This window comes from Coregonus clupeaformis, unplaced genomic scaffold (assembly GCF_020615455.1).
Source record: "Coregonus clupeaformis isolate EN_2021a unplaced genomic scaffold, ASM2061545v1 scaf0112, whole genome shotgun sequence".
Taxonomy (NCBI): Eukaryota; Metazoa; Chordata; class Actinopteri; order Salmoniformes; family Salmonidae; genus Coregonus; species Coregonus clupeaformis.
In genome coordinates, this window is record NW_025533567.1 from 359,083 (window position 1) to 376,190 (window position 17,108).

Sequence of the window (17,108 nt, forward strand, 5' to 3'; positions counted from 1 at the left end):
ACAAGTAGGTGTTTACTATTGTCCCTATTGCGCGTTGGTGATGCACATCCCACTCCTCTCATTACGATGCAACGAGGACGCAATGACTATTGCTACATAGATTCATACACCAACAGCGTCCTGAACACGTTTTGTTATTCTACTGAATAGTTTACTTCCTCAAAGTTGGGGTAACTATATCAATCAATATAATGATTCATCCCAAAGTTGTTGCGCAAATGAAAGCCACACTCCAAATTGAGTATTTGAAAAGGCGGGCTTATTATCCAAGCTTTATGGTACAGGTATGTGAAGGTGAACAAAACACATTTGTCACGTCACAAATAGCAGATCATGCAAGACACATATTCCCACTGCTTCACTGGGTATAATGGACGATCTCCCTAAACGGACTTTATGTTGCTAGATCGAAAAGCGTGTGCTGATGTAAATACAAACAGTGGAGGCTGCTGAGGGGAGGATGGCTCATAATAATGGCTGGAATGGAGTCAATGGAATGGTATCAAACACATCAAAGATGTGGTTTCCATGTGGTTGAAACCATTCCATTGACTCTATTCCAGCCATTATTATGAGCCGTCCTCCCCTAAGCAGCCTCCAGTGAAATACATGTAATCCTGACAGAAAGCTGATGAAGATAAATGTGCATCTTTGTGTTTTTTAGTTGTTACTCTAGAGGTTATACTCAGGGTTTGAAGTTGAGTTGGTAGAGAGAGAAAGAGAGTGGGAGAGGATGAGAGAGAAGGGGATGGAGAGGGAGAGAGAGGGAGAGAGCGAGGGAGAGGGAGAGAGAGAGGGATAGAGCGAGAGAGGGATAGAGGGATAGAGAGAGAGGGATATATATAGAGAGAGGTAGAGTGTGAGTGTGTGTGTGAGAGAGCGTAAAAGAGAGGCATAGAGAGAGTGTGTGAGTGAGGGGGGGGGGAGGGGGTAGAGATGCATGTGTGCTTTTATTAGGGAACATTCTCTGCTGTTTGGCTCTGACAGGTTCCCCTGGCAACGATCAAGCACATACAGTACCTATAGCCCCACCCCCGAGCGTGCACGTTCACTTATTTCTATGAATCTTTCAGTGCGGGTCTGTGTCCTCTCCATTTAGTATAATTTCTCTCAAATATGAGATCAATATTGTGATACTCAGGGATGGGAGGGGGCGTGTCAGTGGGAGACAGCGATTGTGGGATTGAGAGAGGAGGGAGAGGTCATTGCAATGAGAGACTGCGTCTGTGCAATAGAGAGAGAGAAAGAGAAGGGGGGCAGGGGATAATCAGATGGACGATTAATGGTGAATTGATAACATTCTATATTCAGACATGGTGAAACAGTCTTTCTCACAGCCACTCCTCTCCCAGTCTCTCTCTCTCTCTCTCTCTCTCTCTCTCTCTCTCACACACACACACACACACACACACACACACACACACACACACACACACACACACACACACACACACACACACACACACACACACACACACACACACACACACACACACACACACACACACACACACACACACACACACACACACACACACACACACACACACACACACACACACACACTCAGAACTTCTGTTTGTGTGAAGGCAGCCTGCATCTCCATCATTGTGGTGTCCTATCTCCCTATACCTTCCTTTTCATTCCATGTGAGTAACGGACAATTTCATGAAAGTTAGTACGTTACATGTGATTGGGGCTCCCTCTAAGGTCTGTGTTTGGAATGGTGCCCACTCAATGCCCCCATTATGTACATGGCCTACGCTGCCCCCCCACCCCCTTACCCCCCACCGTCTCTCTTCCGTTTACCCCACCAGTCCCACTCGCTGCAGTACACAATAGACCACTCACTCCACTGACATCACATCTATACGATTAGCTCTCTTACTCTCCTCCCTGTCCCCTAACAATGGTGTGCCATTGTTCACAGCCTATAGAAGTCCCCTGGAATTCCATACCAATGTGCAGCGCTTTTGCATTGCATCACTCTCCCTAGCTCTCCCCTCCTCCTTTTCCCCTCCTCCTCCTCCCCTGCATGCCTCCCTCCATCCCTTTCTCTATTAAATTTCCAGTCACACAACAGTGCAGTGGATATCCCTCCCTCTCTCTAACTCACACACACCACATCCCCCCCTCCTTCTCTCCCTCTCTTCTCCTCTCTCTCACACAGTGCTGTTGTCTGTCTGCCTGGATCTCTCCCTATCACTGCCTCTTGATATTGACTGTTCTTTCTCCACTTTGAACCTCTCAATCTTTTTCACCCTTGATATAGACCGCTCTCTTTTCACCTCCAATCTCTTCATCTCTCCACCCTGATTATTTAAAAGAGCCACACACACATCCACACCTCCTTCCCTCTCTCTCTCTCTCTCTCTCTCTCTCAATTCAATTCAATTCAATTCAATTTCAATTTCAATTTCAATTTAAGGGCTTTATTGGCATGGGAAACGTGTGTTAACATTGCCAAAGCAAGTGAAGTAGATAGTAAACAAAAGTGAAATAAACAATAAATATTAACAGTAAACATTACACTCAGAAGTTTCAAAAGAATAAAGACATTTCAAATGTCATATTATGTATATATACAGTCTCTCTCTCTCTCTCTCTCTCTCCCTGTTTGTGTCCCTGTACCGCAGTGTCTTCTCAGGCTGTGTGATCTGGAGTGAACCCCCCCCCCCTCCCTCCCTCCGGTGCTGGGTTCTGTTCTGGCCGTCAGGGCAGCCTATAAGTGACTGATTGAGTGGACACCACAAGCCGTTAAATGAATAGAGATGGGAGCCACTGGGAGAATTAATGCAGTTCATATGAAGGTAGAGCACTTGCAATCTAGTATCTGCGGCTCTGCGTTTTGGTTAATGCTCTGTCCTGCTACACTGGGTTCATGTTCCTGTTCCTCTCTGTGTTGTGCTGTGTTAGCACATTGAGATGTGCTTGGCTGCTGTAGCTCCCTGTGCCCTGGGTAATGTTCAGATCTCATGGCTGCTGTGGTGTGGATGTTGCTGTGTTTGTGAGTTAAGTCTCTGTTAGCGTTAACTGCGTTAGCTGGGAGCTGTGCTACGTTAGCACTCTGCTGGGTCTCAGCAGCATGGAGACTGTAGGGTATGAAGTGAGCCAGACACACCGGCCGTGCGGGAGGCACCCTGTTTCTCTTCTTCTGTTGTTTCTGCATTTCCCTTCTCAGTATCTCAGAGCTGAACTCTCTGCAGCATCTGGAGGCCTCTGACTACACTGTGTTGCGCTTGGTAGAGAAAGAGGAGCTGCACTCTGACACAGAGTTAACCAAGCCTGCATCTCCTCCATCACAAACAACACCATCTGGCACCCCACATCCATTAGGCTGCATTGGCCTCCACCACCAGGCCCAGTGTACCTCGACCACCAGGCCCAGTGTACCTCAACCACCAGACCCAGTGTACCTCGTCCACCAGGCCCAGTGTACCTCGTCCACCAGGCCCAGTGTACCTCGACCACCAGGCCCTAAAGAGTAAACACCAATCCAATTTAAGGCATGAAATGATCCCCTCTCCAGGCTAAATGTAGCTGTACCAGAAGGCACTAAAAACACATCCACTCACCGCTAGGCCTGATAATACTCCTCCTCTCCTCCACCAGCAGGCCTTGTGAACACCTCCTCTAGCATGCCATAAAACAAACTCTGCCCCCAGACCCATAAACCCCATCAGGCCCAAGAATACTTCTGCCACCAGGCCAATAAACTCCATCTCCAGGCCCTATAAACACCCAGGCTCACACAATGGCCCTCTGTCCCCTTGACAACCAGGACGGACAGACCACAGCTAGAGGAACAGTGTCAACAGTCTCATTCAATAACATAGGCAAAAGAGCTAGGTCACAACATCTGCTCTATCAACTCAGTATATATCACAACAAAATCAACATACTCTACTTCTAGTGTCATGCATACTATTCTGCTACTTCCCTGCTCATATGGTAAAAGCAACATTTCAAAGACGTGTAGCTGGCATTAAAGCATACACAGTGATGTCGAAATACAGAGAGATTAACTCAGCCCATTAGAAAGACAGAGAAGAGAAAGGGAGAGAGAGAGAGAGGGAGAATGTCAGGTCGTCCAGTGATGGAAGGAGGGGTCCAAATGAGAGATGAACGCCAGCCACTGGGGAACTAGTCAGTGTCTCTGTCTTTCTGTGTGTGTGAGTACATGTGAGGGAGAGGTGGAGGAAATATCTTAGAAACAAGAACCCAGTGTCATGGTATCTAAGCAACCATCTCCATCTACCTGGTGACAGGGACTGACATCACTTCCTGTCTGTGCATCTGCACAGGGCTAACAATGTGTTGGTCTGCAGGATAATAAGGTTCCAGTGTACATAATGTTTTGTTTATCAGCATGTGTATACAACTCACTGGACTGTGTGCGGTTAGTACAGGTGTCTGTGTATGGTACATACTACAGGATTTAATGCCAACAATATTAAATGGATGAGTTGAGAGTTACGCGAGCGTCTGCAATGTGTTGTTATGTTGTTTTTAGCAGTGTGAAGCTCATTTTGGGCACATATGTGTACACTGCCATGTGCGCATGCGGTCAGCCTGATTGTGCATTATGCCAGGGAAAACATGGCCAGGCGACGCCATCTGGTATAACTACTTGGCACAGGAGGCCTCGGTATGGTTCCACAACATATTGGAGTAGTTAGAATTAACACTGTGACACCATTTGGCAGAAACACACTTCAAACTATATATCGGTCTGTCTATTTTAGTCATTCTCACACACTGTAAAGGTAAACTGCTGTAGTGTTAATAAACACACATTCAGATAGACTACTGTCAGAAATAGTTGGCTAACAGGCAGTCAGGTACAGATCAATCTACGTCAGGGCTCTTCAACCCTGTTCCTGGAGAGCTACCATCTTGCAGGTTTTTGCTCCAGCTAATTATTAGAATCAGGTGCGCTAGATTAGGGCTATAGTGAAAGCCTACAGGACAGTATCTCTCCAGGAACAGGGTTGGAGAGCCCGGATCTATGTGTATACTCACTTTAAAAAAGGACTCTACACATCAGTTGGCTCCTTGACAAAATTAATCTTTATTTCATCTCAATAAAACAACGTCATCTATAGCTCAAAAAAACAACTTCAGAAAAAGTTTAACCTCAATAAAAAAAGAAATTTCATATAAAACAATTAAATGAATGTGAAACAGGTTTCCATACAAGCACACAACAGTGTAATGAACACTGTCCTCCCATTGGGTTGGCTTCATTAGGTGTGTGACAGGATGTGTGTGTGTGTCTGTGTTTGCATATGCATGAGAGTGTGTGCTTGCATGTCCTCCCCTCATCATCTCCAATAGCTCTACAGTACAAACTCCTGATTCACCCTGCTGTTGTCTGCTCTTTTGATATAAAAGGAAAACATAGAAAACAAAGCCAGAGTAGAAACTAGGAAAACTACATCTCCCAGTCTGCCCCCATGATGAAACTGAAAATGCTGGCTGCTGGGGGGTGTAGTCTTTTTGGGTGCAAACTCAAATAAGGTCCATGAGAATCTCATCCTCCATGACGGAGGACACCTGGGGCATCCCGGGGGGTTGGGCTCCAGGGCCCCTCTGACCAGCAGCCATCATCATCTGACCTGAGAGGGGGAGAGAGAGGAGAGAGTTAACCTGGGACAGCAACATGTGCATTGATGACATTATCATAAACACTGTGGTAATAAACTATAGACTAACTACTGTTGAGTTACAGGTAGAGTCAGCGACGCACGAAGTAAACAGCGTTATCGAGCAGACTTCAGCAAAAACCATGAATGTGAAGTGCGAGTCTAAACTGCTCCGCTGTTTTGGTACCGCAGTGATCAGGTTGCAGCAAACTGAAGGGCACCGTGCACATACGCAGATACTCTGTGCGAGTGCATCACCTTAATCTGCAACATCCTCAATTCATCCCGCTGCTTGTGTCAACGCCATATAGCCGAGTCTCAGTTTGATAACCATAGGCACTGATGGGAGAGATATGTTCAATCACCCTCCCTTTTGAATTTAGCAGTTTACACACAAAAGGTCGGCTGTAGCTAACCTGCCAGGGGCTGTCTCCACTGGGCCTGCATTTGGGTGCCCGCTCCTGGAGTAGGGTGGACCAGCTGCCCTCCCAGCCCCTGGTGAGGCATCATGCCCTGCATGTGACCAACACCACCCTGCTGAGAGACAGGAACACAACACCTAGGTTACCATCAATCATACAGTAGTTAGGACCTTCATTCTTATATCCTTTACCATAAACCAATAGAGACAAGTATTACATATTTAGAAGCATTTCTAGAGTGTGCAGTAGGGGTCTAGCCCTTGCTACAAGTGAATGCACTACAACAACAAATGTATTTCATGAATAATGGTCAAGACTGGTAGAGTTAACTGTTGTGTTCTTACTGGCTGCTGTTGGCTGAGGAGTAGACTGCGCAGCTGCGGATTGGCTCCTGGGTTTGGAAGGCGGAGCATGGCACCCTGGGGCGGGGCCTGTCCACCCTGAGTGACCTGGTTGGGCGGAGCGCCGGTGACGGGCGGCTGCTGATTAGCTGCGCTGGCTGCTCTCATCGTCATCTGGAAGAGAAGCAGAAAGTCAAAGAGGTTTAGAAGACGGTTGGGGAGATAAGAGGACTAAGTAGTGAGACTTTAAATACAGAGCCTTCAAAAAGTATTCACACCCCTTTACTTTTTCCAAATTTTGTTGTGTTACAGCCTGAATTTAAAATTGATTACATTTAGGTTTTGTGTCACTGATCTACACACAATAACCCATAATGTCAGTGTAATTTTGTTTGTATAATACATTCAAAGCTGAAAAGACTTGAGTCAATAAGTATTCAACCCCTTTATTATGGCAAGCCTAAATAAGTTCAGGAGTAAAACTGTGCTTAACAAATCACATAGGTTGCATGGACTCACTCTGTGTGCAATAATAGTGTTTAACATGATTTATGAATGACTAGACCATCTCTGTACCCCACACATACAGTACAATTATCTGTAAGGTCCCTCAATCGAGTAGTGAATTTCGAGCACAGATTCAACAACAAAGACCAGGGAGGCTTTTCAATGCCTCGCAGAGATAGGCAACGATAAGTAGATATGTCAAAAATAAAAATAAAACAGAAGCTGAATATCCCTTTGAGCATGGTGAATATATTAATTCGGCTTTGGATGGTGTATCAATACACCCAGTCATTACAAAGATACAGGCGTCCTTCCTAACTCCGTTGCCGGAGAGGAAGGAAACTGCTCAGGGATTTCACCATGAGGCCAATGGTGATTTTAAAACAGTTACAGAGTTTGATGGCTGTGATAGGAGAATGGAAGCCTGTACAGCAGGGATCATCAACTAGATTCAGACCGATTTATTCTTGAGCGGATGGTCAGGGGGCCGGAACATAATAACAAATAATTTGTAGACTGCAAATTGACCGCAAGAAGCCCAAACAGATATATTTAACTAAATATAATCATTTCAAACCTTGCTTAAATTAATACACAATCACATATATCTCTCTATTATACATGGGAATACCTTGGAACAGATTTCCAAAATTAAAATCCCTTGGAGCTGATTTGCTGGTGTTTTTACAGTCTTTTATGTCCAACAATAAAACAATACAAATACTTTGGGTGGGGTACGGGGGTCAGAACACTTGGGGGGCCAAATAAAATCACCGCCAGTTGGGGAACCCTGCTGTACAGAATATATTTCAAAACATGCATCCTGTTTGCAACAAGGCACTTAAAATGTGACAAAGAAATGAACTTTTTGTCCTGAAAACAAAGCGTTATGTTTGGGGCAAATCCAACACAACACATGACTGAGTACCACTCTTCATATTTTCAAGCATGGTGGTGGCTGCATCATGTTATAGGTATGCTTGTCATCGTCAAGGACTAGGGAGTTTTTTTGGGATAAAAATAAATGGAATACAGCTATAAGCACAATCAAAATCAAAATCCTAAAGGAAAACCTGGTTGTCTGCTTTCCAACAGATACTGGGAGAGGAATTCATCTTTCAGCAGGGCAATAACCTAAAACAAGGCCAAGTTTACACTGGAGTTGCTTACCAAGACGACATTGAATGTTCCTGAGTGGCCTAGTTACAATTTTACTTAAATTGGCTTGAAAATCTATGGCAAGACTTGAAAATGGCTGTCTAGCAATGATCAACAATCAACTTGACAGAGCTTAAAGAATTTTAAGAATAATAATGGGCAAATATAGTACAATCCAGGTGTGCAAAACTTTTAGAGACTTACCCAGAAAGACTCACAGCTGTAATCGCTGCCAAAGGTGCTTCTACAAAGTATTCACTCAGGGGTGTGAATACTTAGGTTAATGAGATATTTCTGTATTTCATTTTCAATAAATTTGCAAACATTTCTAAACATGTTTTCACTTTGTCATTATGGGGTATTGTGTGTAGATGGGTGAGAAAAAAAGTATATTTAATCCATTTTGAATTCAGGCTGTAACAACACAATGTGAAATAAGCCAAAGGGTATGAATACTTTCTGAAGGCACTGTACATATGATTCATTGGAACGGTGTACCGGGTTCATTTTAAAAAGAGACACAGGCCGAATGTAACAATGTAACTCTCTGAACCCAGAACATGCTGGGCAGGCTACATTGGTAGAAGTGAGCACCAATTGAGACAGTGTGAGAGAGTAGCCAACAGATGCAGAGTGGAGAGGAGCTGCTCACCAACCAGGCTGGTGCCTAAACGACCACAGTGAGAGTTTGTGGCTGGTAAATTTCAGTGCATTTTTTTGTGTATTTTGGGTGAGAGTTTTTGTGTATATGTGTGTGAGTCTCACCAGGTTGGCCTGTCTCTGCTGTTCCTCCATCAGAGTGACCTGACTAACAGAGGGCATGCCCACCACCACAGACTGAACAGGGGAGAGAGAGAGAAGAGGAGGAAGAGGAGGAGCAGAAGGAGAGGAAAGTCATTGCGGGACATGCAGTCATTGCGAGACAATAGAAACAGGAGATGCAGACAGGAGGAGCATGTGAGGGGAGAAGGGAGAGGAGGAGTGCACAAGCTGAGACACCACAGGATTAATCACAGTACCTGCTGCTGCACGTTGCCATGGGAGACAGGGATGGGCCCCTGCGGCCGGTTGAGGAAGTTCTGATTGGGTTGAACCTGGCCAGGCGGCCCTGGCATCGGCCCTCCTGAACCCAACTGGAGAAGAGAACCAACAACGTTACTTTTCTAGTGTAATGTTTACATGTGTAACCAACATCCCTATTAACTGTGACACATACAGTGGGGAGAACAAGTATTTGATACACTGCCGATTTTGCAGGTTTTCCTACTTACAAAGCATGTAGAGGTCTGTCATTTTTATCATAGGTACACTTCAACTGTGAGAGACGGAATCTAAAACAAAAATCCAGAAAATCACATTGTATGATTTTTAAGTAATTAATTTGAATTTTATTGCATGACATAAGTATTTGATACATCAGAAAAGCAGAACTTAATATTTGGTACAGAAACATTTGTTTGCAATTACAGAGATCATACGTTTCCTGTAGGTCTTGACCAGGTTTCCACACACTGCAGCAGGGATTTTGGCCCACTCCTTCATACAGACCTTCTCCAGATCCTTCAGGTTTCGGGGCTGTCGCTGGGCAATACAGACTTTCAGCTCGCTCCAAAGATTTTCTATTGGGTTCAGGTCTGGAGACTGGCTAGGCCACTCCAGGACCTTGAGATGCTTCTTATGGAGCCACTCCTTAGTTGCCCTGGCTGTGTGTTTTGGGTCGTTGTCATGCTGGAAGACCCAGCCACGACCCATCTTCAATGCTCTTACTGAGGGAAGGAGGTTGTTGGCCAAGATCTCGCGATACATGGCCCCATCCATCCTCCCCTCAATACGGTGCAGTCGTCCTGTCCCCTTTGCAGAAAAGCATCCCCAAAGAATGATGTTTCCACCTCCATGCTTCACGGTTGGGATGGTGTTCTTGGGGTTGTACTCATCCTTCTTTTTTCCTCCAAACACGGCGAGTGGAGTTTAGACCAAAAAGCTATATTTTTGTCTCATCAGACCACATGACCTTCTCCCATTCCTCCTCTGGATCATCCAGATGGTCATTGGCAAACTTCAGACGGGCCTGGACATGCGCTGGCTTGAGCAGGGGGGACCTTGCGTGCGCTGCAGGATTTTAATCCATGACGGCGTAGTGTGTTACTAATGGTTTTCTTTGAGACTGTGGTCCCAGCTCTCTTCAGGTCATTGACCAGGTCCTGCCGTGTAGTTCTGGGCTGATCCCTCACCTTCCTCATGATCATTGATGCCCCACGAGGTGAGATCTTGCATGGAGCCCCAGACCAAGGGTGATTGACCGTCATCTTGAACTTCTTCCATTTTCTAATAATTGCGCCAACAGTTGTTGCCTTCTCACCAAGCTGCTTGCCTATTGTCCTGTAGCCTATCCCAGCCTTGTGCAGGTCTACAATTTGATCCCTGATGTCCTTACACAGCTCTCTGGTCTTGGCCATTGTGGAGAGGTTGGAGTCTGTTTGATTGAGTATGTGGACAGGTGTCTTTTATACAGGTAACGAGTTCAAACAGGTGCAGTTAATACAGGTAATGAGTGGAGAACAGGAGGGGTTCTTAAAGAAAAGCTAACAGGTCTGTGAGAGCCGGAATTCTTACTGGTTGGTAGGTGATCAAATACTTATGTCATGCAATAAAATGCAAATTAATTACTTAAAAATCATACAATGTGATTTTCCGGATTTTTGTTTTAGATTCCTTCTCTCACAGTTGAAGTGTACCTATGATAAAAATTACAGACCTCTACATGCTTTGTAAGTAGGAAAACCTGCAAAATCGGCAGTGTATCAAATACTTCTTCTCCCCACTGTATGTACAGTATATCTCTTATAATGGAATTCCTGCCTATCCTAACCTGTCTAATCCTGGCACTGGATGAGACAACACCACCATCTACGACATGTGTCAAACTCAAGGCCAGCGTGTTTTTTTCAGGGGAAAACCAATCTCAATCGACATTGAAATGACTAAAACCAAATCGCAACTGTAGAAATTATAATTGAAGTGTCTCTTCACTCTGTCCAGTTTGCTAACAGTCATCGAAACAAAAGCTAGACAGTCAGGGAGCATAGAAAATTCCAAAAGTGATGGATGGAGGACTATTTTTGCAAATTTTAACGGCGAGGAAATAACCCATTTGAAGTGCGGCCCTCCAGACCTCGGTGAAGACCGAATGTGGCCCGTGGGGAAAATTAGTTTGACACCCCTGATCTAGGATCTGTAGTCTCTCAGAGGATAAAAGCTGTCCATCTCCTCTCCTCTATTTTCTCCTCTCTCTTCCCTGTGGACTTCCTATTTAACCCAGCAGCCTGCCTAAAAACACCCAGAGCACACATTAAAGGCCCAGTGCAGTCAAAGCGTCATTTTCCTGTGTTTTACACACTGAGGTTGGAATAATATTATGAAATTGTGAAAATTATGATAATGCTCTTTTAGTGTAAGAGCTGTTTGAAAAGATCATCTGAAATATTAGCCTGTTTTGGTGTGATGGAGTTTTGGCCTGCCCAGGCGGTAAATTAGTTAATAGACCAATAAGAGAGAGAGTTCCAAACCTCTCTGCCAATAACAGCTAGTTTTCAGTTTTCCCCTCCCCACTCAGACCACTCCCAGACAGCTTAAGAAAATGCTCTTTGCTAAGAAGGTATTTTTGTTTATTTTTGACCATTTTAACTAGGGATGTGCATGGACGTTTGTATTCAAATACTTGTGAGTACTCATTTTAGCAAAAAAAATATATATGCCTATTTTAACACTGAAAAAGCCTTTTCTAAATTATATTATGCATGTGACATTTCAAATCATTTATTCAAATACATTTTCTATATCGTTTTTAATAAAAAAAACTTTACAATGTAGTTTTTATGACGTAACCTTCATGTGTAGCTTGTTGTTTATGTTGGCCAATCAAAGCAGCAAATGAGAACTTGTTCTCAACTGGTTTACCTGGTTAAATAAAGGTGAAATAAAAAAATAAAAATAAAAAGAGGCTCAATGAGAAGCAAGTGGAGTGAGAGTTTACTAATACAATGCAAGATGGAATAAAATTAAGTAATTAAAAGTTCCTGAAATGAGAAGGGGTAGGCTACAACAAGCAACCAACAGGTAGGTCGTTGTTTTATCAGAATGGGGTTGGGGAGAAAGCGCAGCATGTAGCTTCAATTAGCCTAGCGAACTATAGCTGGCAAGCTAATCGAGCTAGCTTCTCTAGGCTACTCCAGTCAAGACAGGCACCGTTATATGGGATGATAAATAACATTGTGGATGCTACAAGTTAGCTAGTCTTGGCTGTGGCTAGTGGCTACTGTGTCTCTCTCCCTCCCTCTCCCTCTGCAGCAATAGAGCGCCAGCCTCTCTCCCTCAGGCAGCAGTGCTCAGGTTAAAGTTTAAAACCCACATGTATTTAGCATATCCAGATATCTGACAAAAACTCATGATACTATTCGAATAGTGACATTATTTCAAACCCCCATCCATAATTATAATTGAATACAATTACAGTAAGGTACTTCATTGTTACCCAGAAATGATTTGATATTGAGATAAAAACAGTTGCATTGGACCTGTAACATCAAGTCATCTATATGGTTCTGGGAAAATATTCTATTTGGTCTTTCACGGTTATAAAATCATATCTAATCACCAGTAACACTATTTCAGAGCCTCGTCTGGAAAAAGAAATACCCCAAACGATCAAATAATTGAAATTTTAATTGTGTTGAGATTGCCATAGCAAGTCTCCATTAGCGATGCAGCTTTGAATATGTAATGGGACACAAGGCAAAAAAAAACGTCTTCATCATAATTTAATGTCTCTGTAACTACACACGGTCTAACATGTTTTTCACATAAAAGTAGCAGCATGAGTAGACAGACGGCATCAACTATAATGGGAGCAGAAAGGCTGTGAGGATATAATGAAGTCATGTAGACCACAGGTAGGTTGGATTTGTAACTGAGGCATTCCGTTTCTCTGTCACAAAAAATCAGCACGCTAAATGTTTACCTGAAGGAAAACACTGTTTCATTTCAAACAGATAGACAACACTCTATCCTAAGGGTTGTTAGAATTGTGTTTGCTGTAATCGAGATCAAACCAGACATGTACATGATATTCCTTACACGACAAGGGGTGGTGCTCTCAAACTGGAAACCATTTTCAGCAATTGACCACCTCATTGGCCCAAGACTGCTCTTGGGAAGCCCTTTCACTGTGCTGGCCTAGTATAGCTCCAGTCACTAGCGCGAATACTACCCCCTTTTCTCCAGGTTTAATCCCTTTATTCCCTCCTAACTCACCGAGCGGTGCTGCTGGACCTGTTTGTGGTTGGTGATGACCTGTCGGATGCCGTTGACAAAGCCGCTCTGGTCGTTGGGGATGAGGCCCATGAAAATCCTCTTCTTGGAGGAGTAGAGCAGCATGAGCACCCGCACCTCACAGGGGGCGCTGTGGGGGAAGTGGACGCACCCCGCCTGCAGCCAGAGGGCGACGGACATAGGTCAGAGGTCAGCACTGTCTGTCTGTCTGGCTGTCACAGCCCTCGTCATAGTTCATGTGATACAAAACCAGTCAACCTGACCTGGATTCAATCAGACCTGGGTAAATCTCACAGGCTGCATGCAGTTTTTCTATGACGCCCGACGGTGTTGAAAATCTCTGTAGCTGTTTACTAAATGATGAGCAACATGGTGCCCCCTCTAGTGTTTTCAGAGTGTAACTGTAGCCTATTTATATCTGCCTAGTCCATCTAGTGCACAATGGAGGGAACTGCTGATGTCTATTGTTGAGACTCCACTGCACTGAACATTAACATGGAAAAGGATCGGGACAGATGGCAGCAAAAATAGAGAATGTGAAGCAGAAGAGCTGTACTTACAAATCCATTGGCCATGATACGATAAAGACCTTTGAGTGACTCCACATCTTTGTTGGTGAAGAGAAACTGAACCATTCGAGAGTTTCTGAAGAGTGGACCAAGTGTTGTCTGGAGAGGGAGAAATAATTTATTTAGAAGTCTGTACTCTCAATGTCATTGAGTAATTTCTGAACACACACGCAGAGAGGGTTCTGTCACCAGTAGCTGTTGTGGGATCAATTGCATGATGAGCTTCTGTGGCCACTGGTCTGCATTTCTGTCATGAAGAACAGGGAACAAACCAATCAGAACTCTCCATACATATAGCAATACATACAATGACCAATCAGTGCAGCTGACACTGGCATGATATCAAAGATAGTTGCAGTGAAACACTCACAGGTTCTCTCCTTGGTTGACTTGCACCTGGCAGGGCAGGGAGCGCGTGAGTTTGGTATTGGAATCCATAGACGAGGCTTTGGGCTTCTGAAGTGATGGATGGAGAGAGGGTGGGTGGGGGGGGAGGTAGGGATGGAGTAGAGGAATGTTTGGAGAAATGGAAGGAGAGGTTTGGAAGTTAGCATACAGAGTGACCAGGGGGCTTCGGTCCTACACCCAGGGACACCGTTTGATTAAAAACCTCCATGTTAGAAATGACACAACATGCCAAATAGTGCTGCCAGTGGAACATTGTGAAGAGGATCGATGGTGCCGATCCTACGGGAAAATAAGCAGCAGCGTTCATCTTCAGGGGATCCATAGTGGATCAATAGTTAATCAATCCCAGATTGTTCAGCTCTGCTGGAGTCCCTGTTGACCATTGCTACTGCATTGTGTTGGGATTAAAGACCAGATGTATAGGTTCTTTATATGTGTACTGTACATTATTTGGGAGGACTCTTGTGAATTAGGGGAGACTAAGATATGGATCCAGCAATATCCTGACCTGAACATAACAAGACATACAAATCTAACCTGAATGCTCCATCTATTGATACGTGAGTTCAGATGCACTTTAGTGACCTGTGGCAATACTATGTCTATTGTCGATGTGTTTGGTGATTTTGTGGTGACGCTCCATTGTCTAACTGTGTGTTGGTTACAGTGTGTAGGCTTGCTGCCCATTGTTGTGTGATAGGGCTTCATGGCCAACAGGTATCACAGAAGAAGTCTAAATCAGTCAATACTTATTGATTATTGATCAAGTCAGGTTTTCAAATGGCTTGGAAACACAAACATTTCCAGAGTTGATTAGTATTTTAGATAATTAAAATGCATGTTCCCCTAAAACAGGTTCAACCATGTCAAGTAATGCAATCACTTTGACCGGAGGTGAAATGAATTACAAAGGTATAGTATGATTAATCACATCCCAATCAATGACAGTTCATTCAATCAGTTCCAAGCATAGCTTTGTTGCAGACCTTGTTATAACATTTCCTTACAAAGCCAGAGGATGACTTGAACACACAAATAGAAGATGTATAGACCTCTTCAGCAGCATGTTTACACCAAGTTCTAGTTTCCCTCACCTCTTGCCACTCCAGTACCCCACTCCATGCTACAATCTTATTGGCTACGCCTTGCTGCTGCCCCCCAATCGGATTCGCCTGGGCTGCAGACACACCAGGCTATCAGAAGAGAAAGAGAGAAAGGGAGAGAAAGACAACTTGACTGGAGGCAGAGAAGTTGAATATTGATGTGGAGTATTGTGGGATGATGATGCAACATTGACAGGCCTCACCATGCCAGGCTGTGAGGATGGGGGCGTCTGCTGATTGGCCGTGGGCTGCTGCTGCTGAGGGGGCACCGGCTGCTGCTGATTGGGCTGTGGTTGTCCTGGCGGCTGGACTTGTTGCTGCTGCGGGGGAGGGGCTTGTTGCTGAGACAACATGGGTGTAGAAACTGTGGTGACTGTGGATAGGCTGGGCTGACTGGAGGGAGCCAACTTTACTCCTGCTACAGATGGAAGAGTTGACTGACCGCTGAATGGGGGACCAGGATTGACCAGGCCTGGGACTGGATGGGGGATGCCAAAAAAAGACAAGGTAACAGACATAATAGACCCCTCATATCCAACTCTGGACCTAGAAGCCAGTTCCACTGGGTTTTTCTTCCCCCATTCTAACACTCTAATCAGGGACTGATTTTGACCTGGGACACCAGGTGGGTGCATTTAATTATCAGGTAGAACAGAAAACCAGCAGGCTCCGGACCTCGTAGGGTAAGAATTGAACACCCTTGTAATAGACTGACAATCAAACTGGGCCGATATTCAACCAGGATAGAAAAATGCAGGCTATTGGTACTCACAGCGACTCTTCTGGTTGTTGGCTGCCTCTACAGCCATCTGTGCAGCTGCCTGGGCCGCGTTAAGGGAAGGTGGGGGCTGACAGGGCAGCAAGAGAGGGAGAGAGAACACTGTGTCAGCTAAGAGCCTGTCAATCCAATGGTATACATGCTGTATGGGCTGATAAAAGCTGCCAAGTGAAAACATATCTTCAGTACCTGATATGGATGGGCCGTGCTTATTGGTGGAGGAGCCTGCGAGGCGGGACCAAGAGGAGGCTGACTGACAGGCAGGGGTTGAGGGGGCAGGACTGGTTTGAGAGGGCCCGATCCTCCCCCTGACGACACTGGAGAAAGAAACATTTTAGAATTAGATGGATACTGACTTGTATCAATCTGTTCTCTGTCAATCCTGATGTGTATGAATCAGCAGAGTATTTCTGGTGCTGCTCCTCACCAGGAAGTGAGATACCCCTGACCAGGATCATGTGGAAGGGGTCTTGGCTGTAGTCTGGGTGGGGGTCGACTAGTCCCCCGACTGGCGACGCCCTGTCGAACAGTGCCCGTAAAGCTGGCAGTTTCCGTGGCGACACCACAGAAAAATGAATCCCTCTCTGAGGAAGAGGCACAAGGTTATTATGAGTTATCAGCAGCCATTAATAAGTACACAAGTCAGATCATTCCCCAAAATGGCCCAGCGGGTTGTCTATACAGGCTATCTGATAGAGGTGCTATGTTCACTTACGTCTCTGATGATCTTTACCAGATTGTCTGCGGTGCAGCCCGTGTAGCTGACACTCTCCACGGCAGGGAGCAGGTATGGCGGAGAGTTACACAGCAACACACATACTTTGTGTGTCTGACCTCTGATTAACAGAA

General features: G+C 44.9%; 1 protein-coding gene across 7 annotated transcripts in view; it reads right to left on the reverse strand.

The window, feature by feature from the left end:
• Nucleotides 1–5,052: 5,052 nt before the first annotated feature.
• LOC121568912 (mediator of RNA polymerase II transcription subunit 25) overlaps nucleotides 5,053–17,108 on the reverse strand; it is a 68,984-nt gene continuing 56,928 nt past the window's right edge. For 4 of the 7 annotated variants that reach the window (XM_041879387.2, XM_041879384.2, XM_041879385.2 and 1 more), the window contains 15 exons: nucleotides 16,975–17,095; nucleotides 16,687–16,843; nucleotides 16,449–16,576; nucleotides 16,254–16,329; nucleotides 15,685–15,959; nucleotides 15,473–15,571; nucleotides 14,341–14,426; nucleotides 14,160–14,217; nucleotides 13,962–14,069; nucleotides 13,384–13,557; nucleotides 9,093–9,206; nucleotides 8,839–8,910; nucleotides 6,412–6,582; nucleotides 6,062–6,182; nucleotides 5,053–5,618 (listed from right to left, as the gene is read on the reverse strand). In XM_041879387.2, coding sequence (XP_041735321.1) covers nucleotides 5,512–5,618; nucleotides 6,062–6,182; nucleotides 6,412–6,582; nucleotides 8,839–8,910; nucleotides 9,093–9,206; nucleotides 13,384–13,557; nucleotides 13,962–14,069; nucleotides 14,160–14,217; nucleotides 14,341–14,426; nucleotides 15,473–15,571; nucleotides 15,685–15,959; nucleotides 16,254–16,329; nucleotides 16,449–16,576; nucleotides 16,687–16,843; nucleotides 16,975–17,095 — 1,867 coding nt within the window. In that variant the 3' untranslated portion in view covers nucleotides 5,053–5,511. The remainder of the gene's footprint in view (nucleotides 5,619–6,061; nucleotides 6,183–6,411; nucleotides 6,583–8,838; nucleotides 8,911–9,092; nucleotides 9,207–13,383; nucleotides 13,558–13,961; nucleotides 14,070–14,159; nucleotides 14,218–14,340; nucleotides 14,427–15,472; nucleotides 15,572–15,684; nucleotides 15,960–16,253; nucleotides 16,330–16,448; nucleotides 16,577–16,686; nucleotides 16,844–16,974; nucleotides 17,096–17,108) is intronic. The other 3 variants (XM_041879388.2, XM_041879383.2, XM_041879389.2) reach the window with 3 other exon arrangements.